The sequence below is a fragment of the Calliopsis andreniformis genome, chromosome 12 (assembly GCF_051401765.1).
Source record: "Calliopsis andreniformis isolate RMS-2024a chromosome 12, iyCalAndr_principal, whole genome shotgun sequence".
Taxonomy (NCBI): domain Eukaryota; kingdom Metazoa; phylum Arthropoda; class Insecta; order Hymenoptera; family Andrenidae; genus Calliopsis; species Calliopsis andreniformis.
In genome coordinates, this window is record NC_135073.1 from 17,078,502 (window position 1) to 17,093,434 (window position 14,933).

The 14,933-nt window shown below is 44.0% G+C and overlaps 1 protein-coding gene and 1 long non-coding RNA gene across 2 annotated transcripts; both read left to right on the forward strand.

Moving 5' to 3' along the window:
* Nucleotides 1–4,339: 4,339 nt before the first annotated feature.
* On the forward strand, nt 4,340–14,933 carry LOC143185783 (protein Star). Its single transcript, XM_076389032.1, has 6 exons — nt 4,340–4,645; nt 11,409–11,600; nt 13,233–13,446; nt 13,870–14,034; nt 14,103–14,294; nt 14,359–14,933. The coding sequence occupies exons 1-6, from the start codon at nt 4,572–4,574 to the stop codon at nt 14,542–14,544; spliced, it is 1,023 nt and encodes a 340-aa protein (XP_076245147.1). The 5' UTR covers nt 4,340–4,571; the 3' UTR covers nt 14,545–14,933.
* On the forward strand, nt 5,141–6,240 carry LOC143186063 (uncharacterized). The gene is made up of 2 exons (XR_013002995.1): nt 5,141–5,251; nt 5,701–6,240. It is a non-coding gene; the product is annotated as an uncharacterized LOC143186063 (long non-coding RNA).

The window sequence follows — 14,933 nt, forward strand, 5'->3', positions numbered from 1 at the left end:
AGTTTCCTGGCAGGAGTGGGCGGGATTCAATGCCTTGGCGATCTTCTGTGAGAGATGTCTGAAGGATTCTGTGTGACTGGTACGAGGAAATGTGGTTGGAAGGACGAGGATATTAGGTACATATATTATTGGATGGCGAGGTGGGCTTCTGGGAAATTGTCTTCAGAAAGGTTTTTAGAGAAATAGCGATGCAATTTGCAGGGGAACTCGAGAGGAACAGTAGAATTGTTAATATACCTATGCATATATTATAGGCACTGTAAGGTGAGGGTGGAGTAGAGGTTTCGAAAATTAGGAACTTTGAGAAGTCCTACATATTTTGTGGATTCATGTAATTTAGATAATTTTTAAAGTATCTAGGATCTACTTCATTTTAATTTTTTATTTACCTCTGATGATTGTTACGCCCTGAAACTGCAGAATAGGAGTTTACTAGCAGGGCTGTGGTTCCCTCGGTCCCTGAGAATGTAACGATAATAGGTTTTAATGGGAACAAGTTTATAGTTACCCGCAGCCTTGGGAAGGTGTGGCGCTCCGAGACGCTGTCATGAAGCTACCCCTAGCAGCAATAGTCAGAGAAATATCTCTTTAATAAAAATTGAGCGGTCTAAAGGGGATGCTCGCGTGGTAGTAACGATTCCTTTCTACACAGAGGCTCTTTCACTATAGGAAAGTCGTCCTCGCCTTTTCCAAATGAGCTGATACATTTTCCTTGCGTCGCGTGATAGATGAGTAGGATTTACGAGCACAGGGACATCGAAGGATATTAATAGCAGAAAGAAGATTGCTCGTTGATTTCTGTCTCTCATTTCATGGATCCCTTTAATTTTCTCGCTTGATCCTCGACATAAATTCAATAACTATAGACTTTAAAGTTCACAGATCGAGGTCTCTAAATCCAAGTTCCCTGATAACGATTCAAATATGCGCGAAGATAACGTCCCTATGATTCCTGCGTTCACCAAGGAATCGAAGTCCCTTCTTCAATCTGAGGCTTCCACCCTCGAGGGGTTGAAACGCCAACTGGTCTCCAGCTTCCACGCGATCCAGCCCTCAACCATCTCCATTCTTCGATTCCAATTCACAATGGCAACGATACGCAGTGATACAATCAACAACGCGCGCGAAAATAGGGTTTCCTTTCGCAAGACGATAACAATGCAAGACGACTGTGACAGAGAGCCACTCTGTCTCGCCCCCGGAAATCGTCTGCTTCATTAAATTCAGAAACGCCTGGCCGAAGTTGGCTAAGCGCCGTAAATAAGCAAAAGCTGTCTATCTAACAAAGTTGTTCATTGTTGTCGCAGCTGCTGTCGCCACTTCCTTTTACGTGCACACGCACCAGTCGTCCTTTACGCGTACACACGCGCAGGATCCCAATCGTATTCGCGTTTTTCTCCCGCCCACGCTCACCTACGACCCAGCTATGGCTTGAGGTTCCTCCTTTCACTTCGACCACGCGCTTTGTTTTCGCGTCAAACGTGTATGGAACTTTTCTTCGTCTGCTTTTCTATGATCGCGAGATTTGCTTCTTTAGGAGGTTTACGAGATTCAGGGATCAGTGAGCTTTTCATTCACAATTTATTAGATTTTGCTATTATGTAGGTATGTACCTAGATATTTACGAAAGAAAAAATGTTTCTACAAATCCTTAATAGGATTGAAGAAGGTATATTTATAAATGAGATTATATGTAATATTTCGTTGGTATGGAATGGAATTTCTTTGGACATTTAATAACATTTTAAAAGTGCAAAAATTGTTTTCAGCTTATACATAGGTCATAGTTTGTCGACCTTTGGATCAGATAATTCTGGTGATACACGTCTATTCCGTCTTTTCTTCGCTACAGACTATTCCATAGCAAATAGAGCACCCTCTGATAGATGAGTCTCGCGCAGAAGTTAGCATTAGGGTTGAATTCGGGGGAATGACTTTGCAAATTACAAATGAAGATAGATGATCGCAATTTATCTTTTTTCCCTCCTGTAGGGAATATTCCTATCCCTGATAGATCACCCTCGCGTAATAGTTGATATTGAAAGTGCATTAGAAGTTTAAATTAAAATCAACGAGAGGAACTTGCTGTCTCTCCTCGACAGCTCTTGGGGCCCCACGTAAAATGAAGCGTTCTGTATCGTGCGTGCAGGCACACACGCCGCGTTGCATAGCAAGGATCGCAAGGAGGATTCTATTTTAAAAGAAGTCCGGGAGCGAGAAATTATTTACGGCGCGTTCCATTTATTTTTGCAGTTTCGTTTCAAGTGGAACTCGGTGAAGGTGGCCGACTCCTGCCCCTTCCCAACCGAGGGCGGTCAATTTAGAATCGTCGGCCTTGTGAAAAATGGATTTCATCGGAGCACCGCGAGATAGTCGATCGTTACAACATGCTTTAGTAAAAGCATAAGCGCAAACGCTCGATATATCGTCGAAGATCCTCTCCCCTTGGCAAGGAACATCAATTCCAAAAGGAACATCGTAGATAGATTCGAAGTAAAATGAATTCATCTCGTCGAATTTCCATTGCTTACTCGTAGCCTGAAAGATTTTCGTCTCTCGGCGAAACATTCGTACATTCCTTCACCGAACAAATGCAGACTAGAATTGCATCGGCGAATTCAGTCTCTGAAAAGCGCTCCAGCTATTTGATCAGGAAACTTTACTCTCGAAGGTGAAGTTACTCGACGAAAATGGGAAGTGAGAAAATGGGAACAATTTAGAAAATGTTGTTTGAAGAGGTAAGGAGCCTTGGCTACCCGTAACACTTCCTGCAGGTTCTGTTTAAAACTTAACCCAGGTGAATAGCATATGGGAGTACGTAAATGTGGCTGACCTCAAAGTACGTAAGTTCATTTTCTCGTTAGATGGAAATCTTCAGTCTGAAGGGATGAGAATGTTTGTTCCTTGTGAAAGAAAGAAATCATGCGCTGCGGTGTGGCTGAATTAATAGTTGTGGGGTGTTAAATAAGTGAGCAACTGAACTTTAATTGCAAGGGGTGTAAAAAGTCCAAGTCACTGACTTTTAGAGTCACGAGGTTCAAGTACAATTCTTCTCTCTAAAACTAAAAGCTCAGAAATATTCAAGTACAAAATCGAATTTTTGAATTCAGGTACCCACAGCAGGAGAACAGAGTGATCCAACTCACACCTAAAAATCCAAGAACCACCACCCAGTGTCCCAAGTGCCATCCTACCCCAAAACCCCGCGACCAAATCCTCCCTCAGACTTATCGACTCCGATCAATCAAGAAACCTCCACATGACTCGGGGTTCGCTCGTAAACGTCGGGACACAAAGGCGGCCACAAGTCTCGGGATCGATAACGCCTTTACCACACTACCGGACGTGGAACGAGCGTGGCGAGCGCGATGACCAAAGGCGGTAGGGCCGTGTCTCCCTCGTGTCGAGACAACACCCTGCGCTGCCACGAGGGCCGTAACCCAGACAGAGAAAGGTGAGAGGCAAGGCAACCAGAGAGAGAGAAACCAGTCCAGGTGCGCTCTAACCGCTCAGCTGAGAACCACTGAGTCTACCTGGCCGCTTAATAGGAGAGTGTAGAGCACGGAATGTCCTCGCGTAAAAGCGAGAGAGAGGGCAGAATCGAGGGGATAGAGCGAAAGAGAGAGGGATCGAAGGTGATAGAGAAGGAGCAGGCGGATGGCGGCAGTGTTTGAAGAAGGACACCCGATATAGAGGCATTGTACCCGGTTATATACCGTCAGCCGTTCCAGGTGCTGGAGGGCAGTCGGCTCTCGCCACGGGACGAGCATATACGTCTGCATTTCCTTCTCCGCCTCGCTGGACAACGCTCGACGCGCGCCTTCTGGCATTCCTCGACGATCGTCGCCGTCGCCGTCTGCACTTGGGGGACACCAGACGAATCGCCCGCCAGTGGGAGAGCTTCGAGTCACAGAGAGAGAAAGAGAGAGAGAAAGAAGGAGAGTGGCGACGAACGCCTGTGTATCGTGTGTGGCGCTCTGCACTGCGACATTCGACAACACACGCTCCCGACGACTTCCCGTCCCCAACTCGCGCGCCGCTAAGAAACTTTCGGTGCTCTGCTCGACGGCACGCTTCTTCCGTCGACGCGCGCTCTTTGTTCTCGCTCGACTTCTTCGACCCGCGCTCGCTGGCCGATCCAGCACGCTCGTCGATCGTTTCGACGCTTCGGGGCAGTCCCCATCGCGTCGTAAACAGGGCGAACTGTCGGTGGAATTAGGGAGCTCGAGGACTGGGGACTAGCGAGGACCCTCTGCCGAGCTGATAGCAGAGTTTCTTCTGTGAAAAGTGAACGTCGACGGCGGAGGAGGGTTTTGAAGAGTGAGCCGCGGGAAAGAGGCGACGCACGCGACGCACGCGTCCCCTGCGACCGTGCCACGGGTCGTGAACACACGGGACGCGTCCCGACGCCGCTTTTATTCGTGGAGATCGCCGAGGGTCGACGTCTGTGCCGAGGAGTAAACTAGGAGTGCAGTGTCCGCGTGAACGAGCATCGAGAGGATGTGCGCGGCCTCGTGAAACGGCCTGGCCGATGTCTTCAGGACGACGGGATGCGAGACGAAGCCACGTGAATGCCGTACACGGTTGAGCCTTCCTTTCCACGAGGCGAATTATTCTGGACCGGCATGGAGCCTGTGAAAGCCAAGTACGTAAACTGAAAGCATTCTGGGAATCCGCTTTGCTGGACTTAGGGACGTGTTCGCTTGAGGCTTTTTCGGGATGTATACAGTACTTTGTGGTTGTAGCCTTGTTGCTGTGGCTACTGTGGCTTGAAATTGAGTGACACTGGGACTCGCAATTTTCTGTGACACTGAAGTGAGCATATAACGGGAGGACGGTATATTTATGCACTTGCTGGGGACAGTATTCTCGAATTACGGGAATTCTATTATCTGCGGTAGTTATTATAGTCCACTTTGTATGTACAATTACCTCTCCAATAGAACTATTATTCTCCTCAGTTAAACCCAATAAGTATGCAGAGTATTCTCAATTATTCTCAAACTATCGTAGAAGTTGTAATTAAACCCACAATTTCAGGTTAAATACTCTCGAGAGCAATTATCGTGCAGAATTCTACGTGTACTTTCTTCTTTGTTTGGTTTCGGCGCTGCTCGACACGCGCTTTGGTAGACAAATTCTTGTGGCGGGTCTATAGGATGGATTCAAACGTGTGGTGCCGATTTGTGGGATGCAATAGGTTTGGGGACAGGTTGACAGTGTGGTGTGGAGTTTCCTTGGTAGATATCTGGTGTGTATGGAATAATATTGGTTGTTTGTTTACGCTTTTCGCGGGTGTTTGACCCTGCGAAATACAGAAGAGAGAGGTGATAACAGAAACAGAGTTGGGTGTTAGTACAAATTTAGTTGAATTGTTTTGAAGAGGTACTTCTACAGAAATGATTTTTATTTTTATATCTCTCCAGAAATTTTAATTATTACAGTGTTTATTGTGCTCAAATACTATAAATAACGCAGAGAATCACGTTCCTGCTTTTTAACACAGATTTGCATACACGAGTAGCAATTCATCACCCACTTGATTCCCTCATTTAAATTTAAAACTTCGTCTTCTCCATAAATCTGCAGAAGTTTTACAATCTTCAGAATTATTTCCAAATCAGACGCAGCAGAGCTTCAATTATTCTGTAATTTTGCAATTCTATCCATTTTTCATTATACAAATTGCCACATTTCCAGGACGAACGTTTTCGCGGTTGGAATACAGGGAAAAAGGAACATCGATGATTAATGTTCTCGTTAAACCATTTCCCCCTTGATCTTGATCGTCCCTGAAGCGACGTGACTGGAAAGATACCGACACGACGCGATCGATTCCCAAATTCGTTTTTACACAATGTTACCGCTCGGCGGGCGTGGAAGCGTGAAACGCGATGAATGGAGCAGAGTTTGCCAATAAAGTTTCGGCGGGCACGAGGAGTTCCTTGGTACCTTTTCATTCTCACCTGACGCAAATTCATAAATATTTCATGTTACCAGCGTACGCACAAAGCGTGAGCAAGCCGTGGCGAATAACATTGATAAAGTTCGCTAATTAAGTCGACAAAAATCGCAACAATTAGGGAAATTCGCTCCAAAATAACTGACTGTTCTCGTCTGGGGGAAAAAAGGTCGATCGGAAACGAATTGTAAGAGCAAACAGAGAGAAGGAAAAATTTCCTGCCGCTGACGGTTTTTCTCTTGATGGAACAAGTTGTTCGCCTGAAGCTCCATTCGCAATTTTTCATCATTTCCTTTTTTTATCCCTTGTGGACGATTTGGGGACCTCAATTGAATCCTTTTTTGGACTTCTGGCAATTCTCTCAGAAATGTCTATAATAGGTATATTTTGACAGTCTGTTTACAATATCTGGTACTTATGATTTAACACTAGATATAGTTTGTTAAATAATTTGAGTTGAAATAAAAGAGTACAGTAGTTAAATCATGGGTACGTAGTGTTTACTGTAAACAAAGTGAACTGATTGAGCTTTAATTATTCTGGAGTCAAGTAACCAGGCAACAAGGAAAGAAATCTCGAATGAAAGAATTCCACGAGTCTGTTTTCTGCTCATTATAGCCTCTTTATAGTCGAACAGTAGCTCCAACAAGTCGAGGACTGCGGAAAATTGAAGCAAATGGCAGGTCAATAGGAACGCCTGCAACTTTCGCAATCAGCACTGTGCAACATCGCTGTACTGCTGCAAATTGCATTCATATGTCTCGATGAAGTCAGTCGCATCCATTTCAATAATCCTTATTCATCAAAGCAGCTTCTACCTACGATTACCTCTCTATATAGAGCTAGCAGTTCTAACTGCCAGGGCGTCGAGGTTTCCTAGAATTTCAACTCATTTTGCGCCAACGCTCTTTTAGCTTCGTAAACAATAAATCCTGCGAAGAACAACGATGTCTAACAACAATAGATTCTGCTAACTATGTTATGTTTGAACAGACTATAATGCAGTGTTTACCAGAGCCTGAACAATGATCGCGTCCTCGTGATGCCAGCATAAAGGCTCCCTTCGAAAGGCGACCGCGCATTTCCTTTGCACAAGTACGAACCATTATTTCGAGCCCTCTCCTTTTATCCTGTGCCCCCATCTATCGTCACCACCGTGGGGCTTTCGTCGACTCCGGCTAGGAAACTACTGGGGCTTCCTCGTAAGTCGAGCTTTCTTATGGACGAAAGGTCGGAAAGGGAAGTAAAGCTGAGACTCTCGCGTATACAATAGTTTCTTGGAACTGCAGAGTTTACTGGAACGCTTGCCAGTTGGGACAGATGATATCTTATCGGGATGTGAACACTTCCTCGAGAATCATACTCTAGTCGATCTAGGTCTCCATTTCGCGAATATTCGGGGAAAGAAAATGAGGAGTGAGAGAGTTGAAATGAATTATTCAGCAAAATTGAGCTCTGTACTTTTAACAGGAAGATTTAATTAGAAGCACTGTGGTAGGTACCTATATTAATTTTAGAGTAAGCGATGCAGGAATTTATCTAATTAGAAAAATGTCTCACATTTTTTGAATTTCTTAATAAGACGATATGATATCGCGTTAAGGAGACGTTCTCCGATTCGACTGATGAGAATTGAAGTCAGAGCGACGCCAACAATTGGGTCGCTTAATTTAAAGGGCGTTCAACGCGCGAGACGCTCTCGACTTCTTAACTATCCTCGAAGAAATTAGGCTAACACGGTGCGTGCAGCTCTGCGTAACGCGCTCTCCGAATCATCTTTTTTCCTTCGCCACGGCTAGAATTCGTGACCGAGTTGGGCATGTTCGTTGTTTTTACGTGAAGAATACTTTCACGTGAACTTGGTGGCTCGCTGGCCACTCGCAATTAGCGTAGGAGATGGAGAAACGCTTGTAGGTGTATTTACCATAGAAGGAGCATCAGGAAATTGACTGTTGCGTGAGTGGATAGTCTCTAGAGTAGTTGGTGTGAACTTGATAAGTCTAGAAATTCCAATTAGAATCTTCTAAAGTTGTTAGTGCTATGTTCAAAGAGCTGGTGTGCAACTTTTGAAAGTATTCAGTGGTAGGCATCTTCATTTTAGAATTCACTTTGTGAACAATGTAGTACAGTGTACAGCGTTAAAAATTTTTAAAATTGACTGGTCTAATTTGAGAATGTGGTGAGTTATTACTGACACAATTTATACTCCATAACCGAGGTTATAATGAAATATATAACAAGATTCGCGCATTGTTTTTGCTCATCACTTCCGTGGAACATCGTATTCATTCGCGTACAAGGAAACGAATCTCCCTTTGTTTCCTACCCTCTCGTGTTTTGCAATTTTCACGTGTGGGAGGACACGGAAATTCTTACAGTCTGTGATCTTTCCCCTTTCACCATTTCGTAGCTTACGTGGGTGTGTTGGCGTGATCGCTGAATATAATTGTATAGGAAACCTGTCTTTCTGCCTTACAACAGATGAAATATAGAATAGCTTTATTGTCTGGGGTATACACGAAAAAGAGGATCCAACTAAATTCTTGAAAAGAAGGTAGCATTAAGTTTAGAAGAATGGAAAGTGTGGGTCAGGTTGCTTTTGGGAGAGGATAGAGGAGTTAAGCCCTGGGGCACGATAAGGGTTGGAGCAAGAGGTCGACGAGACCATCAAATCCCTCCCAAGCTTCGAAAAGAAGCGATGAATTTGTGGAGCTCACGAATATTGGATGATAATACACATGCGTGTGAATAAGGTCGATGATTAATCAAAACCGAGGGTATTGAATCACCGAGTAATTGTTTCGTGAAAAATGGATGTTTCCAATTAAAATGATGATTATACCAGTAATTTATGCTACAGATATAAAGCATAAAATAATGGTATCGTCAGTCGTGTACTCGCTGTTGATTGTTTGCAAGCACAAGTTACACTTGCTCGATTCCAGTTTCGCCATAAAATATTTGCTAAGTTCTCTCGCTAAGTTCTTGGCAAACCGTAGTAAAACTTCATCAAGTCAGCTGGTCTCACACGAAGAACAAGGCTAGCAAATATTATCGATCTGGTGAGCACGTCACTTACAATCTCGAGGAAGAGTTCTGCGACGAGCTACGGAACCATTTTCTTCCCTCCGTAGTTTCGTTCCATTTAACGTGAATTAAAACTAGAAACAAAATGGAAAGAGGACAACAAGGGTAGGAGGATAAAACGTGTTTAATTTTCCAGAAGGTTGAAGCTGGGCTATTATTCGCGCGCAAACTCGAGGAAAAACGACTCTGTAGAAGGAGATAGTGGTAAATATTTTTCATGGTATGTAGCCACTGTGGCAGTTTGCAACATCGTTTTCGCATTAATGTCTCCCGCGTAATGGGGTCAGCGTCGCGACTCTTTCGAGCGTTTTTGAAACCTCCCAGAGCGGAAAGGTTGGAGCCTCACGAAAGAGGGAGTCTCAGAAGTTTTTTCGTATGACGAACAAGTAAACGAGCTGCATAATGCATTGTGAGGAAAGGGAACGTTTCGGAGCAGTGACGAATGAAAAATATGTACCCTCGTCGCGGCATTTTCTTCCTTTTCGACAACCTTTGTCCCTGTAGCCTCTCCTGCAACAATTGCCATAATAAATCACACCGTCTTCGCGATGGGACATATTTCACGGTCGATCACCGTTCTTTTCCAACTCGTTACCACTTTTTGCCCTGTTCATCGTAGTCGTAATAGCACCGTGTCCGTGATATTGCGGGAATCGATGGGAAACAAGGCCACAGTAGCAGCGGGATCGTTGCACCAATGCTGCAGCTTCGAGATGCAATTACGTTACAGCATCGTGTGAAAGTTCAGAGATCCGACGTCATGTAACAGTGGAGACCGTAAAGTTGATCCATCTCGACGAGTCACTGTGCCATTTCGTTTCTGCAGGAATTGATAGCACTCGTATCCCACCTTGGCCAGTTTAATCTTGTTTCGTGCAGCGATCGAATACGTCCTCATCGATCATTGGACGGGGTCAGCTGCTGTCCAGACGCGTAAGATTGCGAACCAATTTTTATGGGGCATCGATTGCCAGGGATAGACATTTTGGCGAGGTATAGACGAGAGTTCATTGAATCTTAAAATAGTGAGTATTCCCAGGCTTGGTCAGTGGTGATAAATCTATTCATGACACGGCTCGTTGCGTGAAATGCCAAGGGAGACGTCCATCAACATCGTTGATGGCAAAGGGGAGGAGCAAAGAAAGTTCGTGGAGAGCAGACGTATCTTGCTCGTGAGATCTTTCAGAAATTGGCTAGGAGAAGAATATAAATTTATTTCGCGATAATTGAACAAACTTTTCTGAAGTCCCTTTGCGTTTCTCTTTGAATGGTTTTATATTCGACGTCATGGTGTTATAAAGGCTGGTGCTTAAAAAGGCTATCAGACGGCACTAATTAAGAGAATTAAGATGATCTAACTTTTCATAGTATCCTTTTGTCCTTTGTCTACGGTTTTCTACTTCGCGCTTAATTATTTTTAATTATCTTTCTTGCGTTAATAAATTTTCTATTATTATTAGAAAAGTTATCCTGGTATCTTCTGTGTCTTCTATTTCTTCTTTCTTTTTCTCTCTTTGTAATTATAGGTACAATGTGATCTCACTGGATTTCACTAAGTAACATCTGAAGTACACTGGAAAATCGTGGAAAATGTATCCGTGAGCGGCTGAAGGATTTCACCTCTTTCCTCACGTTTTCCCTTCCCTGGTCGATCGAACGGCATTCCCTTTCGAATAGCGATAGAATCACGTGCCCGTTATCTCGTTATTATATACGACGATGCAATATGCATTCAAGCTTTCAGCCAGCCTACTGAATTTAAACGCGACATTAACTCTAATCACAATGGACACTGGTGCACGCGACGATCATATCGCGTAGATGCAGGCCAGAGAGAATTGAGATCGCTACGAAATGATTGGCTGGTTATGCTTGCCTAAATATTTTAGAAACAATTTTGCCACAAAAGGGAGGAACATATGGTAAATCGTGGAAAGGGCTGACAAATTTTGAAATTTTATGATTTCAATAGAAGCACGAAAATTACACTTCAATTCAATGCAATTGATTGAATACGAAATTATTTATATGTTCAGAAAAATAATTTTTTAGTTAGTACATGCAATTCACTTTGAAATGATTTATAAAAACTGACGATTAGACGATTTTCCAAAAAGGGACATTTCTTCCGCTCCAACTTAGATAATTCTTTTTTAAATACTCATTCCCTAGAAAGGGTACTTCGATAATCCTCATTCATGGACCATTTTCTTTCCTTTTCCTTAACCCTTACTCGACACCGTCAAGGAACATCCTTTACTGTCTCTTATCCTCTGCTACCGTCTTTTTATCAGCCTTTAAGCCCGTTTCACGCGACGATCGTAACAGACTCACTCACAGGACGTTTTTACGTTTACAGAATGGCCCCCGCAGGGATGCCTCCAGTGACTGGTGTTCTCCAGCCGCCGACAGGTTCGACGTTGTCAGGGAGTACGATATCGAACCAGAAGAAAAGCTGGTGGAGAAGAGTGGCCCCCTGCTTGGCCTTTCTCGCCGCTTTTTCCACCGCCATGGCCTTGCTTCTGGTCTGGAGCGAAGCTGCGGCCCTGAGGTAAATTTCTTTGTTGATCGAGGTGGAGAAAAGGTACCTCTAACTGATCTGTTCATTTTCTTGTCGGCACTTGGCGGTGGCACTGCGAATCGCTGGGAAAAGAAATGGCTCAATTTGTGGGCGTAGGGTACACCATGCTACGTGCTCAGTATAATCGTTTTCTTGGTTCCAAGAAGCTTTGAAGAAAATTGTAATTGAACTGGCCTTGCGTCTTGAACGGTGTAGATAATAGAATATGGAGTTGAAATCAATTTGAGGGGATTAGTGAAGTGCAGTGGCAGATAAAAGAATGTGTGGTTGATATGTGTAGATGTTAGAGATTTGATATCAGATAGCTAACAGTGACTTATTTTAAAGTATTTCCTTACTGCGTTCAATTTAGATACTCCAGAATTTAGCTCTGTAAAATTACAGCGCCCTTTCATTTTGTTTGTCTTTTAAACACGCTCCTGCAGTTGCATACTGCATTCAATTAGAACAGTATTTCTGGAAAGTATGTCTTTCGCCTCCACTGTCCCATTGATCATCATTCCTTTATGCTTGTTCAAGTGTTTCAAGTGTGCCCTTTTTCCCCTCGAGGCTTACACTTTTTCTCAGGTTTTACGAGCTGGTTCCGCGGGTAGCAGCACAGGTTTCGTTATTTTCTAACGAGTAGAGGAACGTAAAAATTTTGTTGCATCGTAAAACAGACGACTCGAATGCATGGACTCTCCTTCCTAGGCACTTGCTCTCTTTCTCTCTTTCTCCTTCGCCTTCCGTTTTTACGGGCCTTCCTATCGAGCGAACAGAAGCACAGTGTGACAGATTAAGCGAATGATTAAGTGGATCCCCTCGTTTTTGTTGCCCTTTCTTTTCGTCGACTGCTTGCTCGCAGCTAGGCAGTGTATTTAACTCCATGAAGTCAGAAAAAGGATATTAATTAATTGGAGACGATCTCGTTGCTATCGATTGATATTTTTTATCAATATGGCATGGAGTAAGAACTACGGTAGCACGAATGTTGCCCCACTGTCGTCTCGATTCCCAGCTCACGGCGAGCAGCCTTATCGCGGTGGACCGATATCATAGAAAGATAAATATTTGATCGTAGCTTTTGACAAAGCGATACAACGTGATCTATGGTTCGAGTTCTGTTGACAGTATGTAATCCGAGGGAAAACGTGGCTCGTGTTTGTTTTATGGGACAACGTTAGTGTGTACTTAATTGACGAATGTGTTAATTGTCAATTTATCTTTCACCAGTTTCATTTATCCCTTGACAAATATTTCCTCGCGAAGCCTCGTTCTCCAGAGGATTCAACTCCAAACGCTGAAGTTAGCGTGATCTGTATTATTTCATGGGCCTCTGTGAAGTAAATGACCTCTAGAACAAAGGTTAATCCCTCCATTAGACTAGGCTAACCCTTCGTTCTCAGTGTAATCCTACCAATATTCGTTTCTATGCTACTGAGTAAAGGGATAGAGAAAGAGAGCGAAACGCTCGGCCACGAGCCACCCCCAGCCACGCAGCTTAATGAGAAGCAGTTCACGATCCACGTGCGCTGCGTGTGTGGCATACATACTCGCTGTACACATCCAGGGTTAATGAAACTCGCTGCTACCGTGTGTCCATTAAAGCGTGGTCGTTTACAGGAGGCAGGCGTTCGACGCCAACATGACTAGGGACTATGTGCTGAACAGCGTCTCGATGGATAATCCTGAACTGGTCGCCTATATTAGGGAGGTCCAGCTGAAGCCCACCACGCAACAGGACCCTCTGAACGCGACCCAGACCTCGGAGGAGCGGTTCGTCGCGAGCCTGACTGAAGGAAAGCGAGAGGGTGTCTATGTGGAGTACATCAGTAGGGTAAATAATGATCTTTTGATTGGAAAAAAGGTTCAGTATTTCTGTGACTGTAATGCAAAATGATGTATTTTTTTTTTTTAAATTGAATTGAGGTATTAATTGAGGTCCAGAGTATAGAATTTATATTTGGAGAAAAAAGAAAGGGTATTAAAAGAATTCTTTTCATACAAAAAGAAGGGTTCAGGAAGACACAAGTACATGGGATAGTGTTGAAGTTGAAAACTTTAAATTGCCAATATCTTGAGAACAAGAATCTTGAGTCCTTTTTCCTTAGGACCTTTTGCCTGGGGTCCTTTTGTCTTTTCTTTAGGATCTCGGGACCTTAGATACTTTTTTCCTTTTCTCAGGACCTGAGGACCTTGGATTCTTTCCACTTCAACGACACGTGATACTATTATCTACTCTTCATATCACTGTTTGCAGATAGGTGCAGTCTCCAGCACGGGTTGGTTGGAGCGCAATTTAAGCTGGAGAGGCGTGCTCGTACTGACTGACCCTAGAAGCTTCTTCGAGGCTCACAGGAGCACTAGGAACCCTAAGACTAGGGTCCTCCACGCCTGCCTTAGTACAGATAAGGATACCAAAGAGGCAAGTACGCTGAATCAAGCTCAAGTCACTGACATAATAAAGCTCATCGTATAGCTCTGGACTTCCAGATTACGTATCACCAAGAATCAGAGGTTCAAGTCACCAAGCTAGGGGAGGGTCCAAACAGCCTTGTGTCCTCGGACGAGGGCTTGCCTACCACTAGGTTGAAGTGTTTTCCTCTGTACAGTGTTCTATTGGCGTACAGCGCTACCACTTTGGATTATCTGAGCCTAGACAGCCCAGACGCCCAAGACGGTCAGGTGATTGTCAAGTCTCGAAATCTTTGTAGATCTTTTCAGAGAAAATTACACATGTTTGGTTCAGGTCCTGGACACGATCCCTTGGGATACGACGAGGATATCCGTCCTCTCCATCCGCTGGAGTCCCCATCACAGTGAGCTGGAGACGAAGAGTCTGATCGATAAGATGACCAGCAGGAGATACAAGCTGATGCACACAACAGACACTGGGAAGCTGATATTTTTGTACAACGCGTTGCTTAAGATATGATCGCGAACACCGAATTTTCAACTCTAGATCGTTCTACGTTCCTCGCAGTCTGTAATTAGTAAGAGCTCGCTGGCACAAGAAACATGTTCCCTGAAGCAAATCAGAGGTCCTTCGAGGGTCCATTAAAAGAGAGTTCGAGGAGCAACTGAAATACACTCTAGAATAATGCCTCGTGTTTTCATTGCCATAGAAACTTGGACACCATCGAATATACTTCTCGATTTCCCAAGGAAACATGTTTCTTCCAGCGTGCAGCAGGATCGTAGAACAAATCAAGACGACATTTTTCAGTTCATCGATCACAAATCCCCGATGATCTAGCAATACGGAAGAACTTACTTTTATTTTCGCTATCGATTTAACGGACACGTGACAAAGACTGAGAGCTG

Excerpts from the sequence above, each read along its gene's own strand:
- LOC143185783 (XM_076389032.1), top strand. The coding sequence starts at position 4,572 with ATGCCGTACACGGTTGAGCCTTCCTTTCCACGAGGCGAATTATTCTGG. Across the intron at positions 4,646-11,408 it reads ATGGAGCCTGTGAAAGCCAA|AATGGCCCCCGCAGGGATGC; the intron begins GTACGTAAACTG and ends TTACGTTTACAG. Across the intron at positions 14,295-14,358 it reads CAGACGCCCAAGACGGTCAG|GTCCTGGACACGATCCCTTG; the intron begins GTGATTGTCAAG and ends TGTTTGGTTCAG.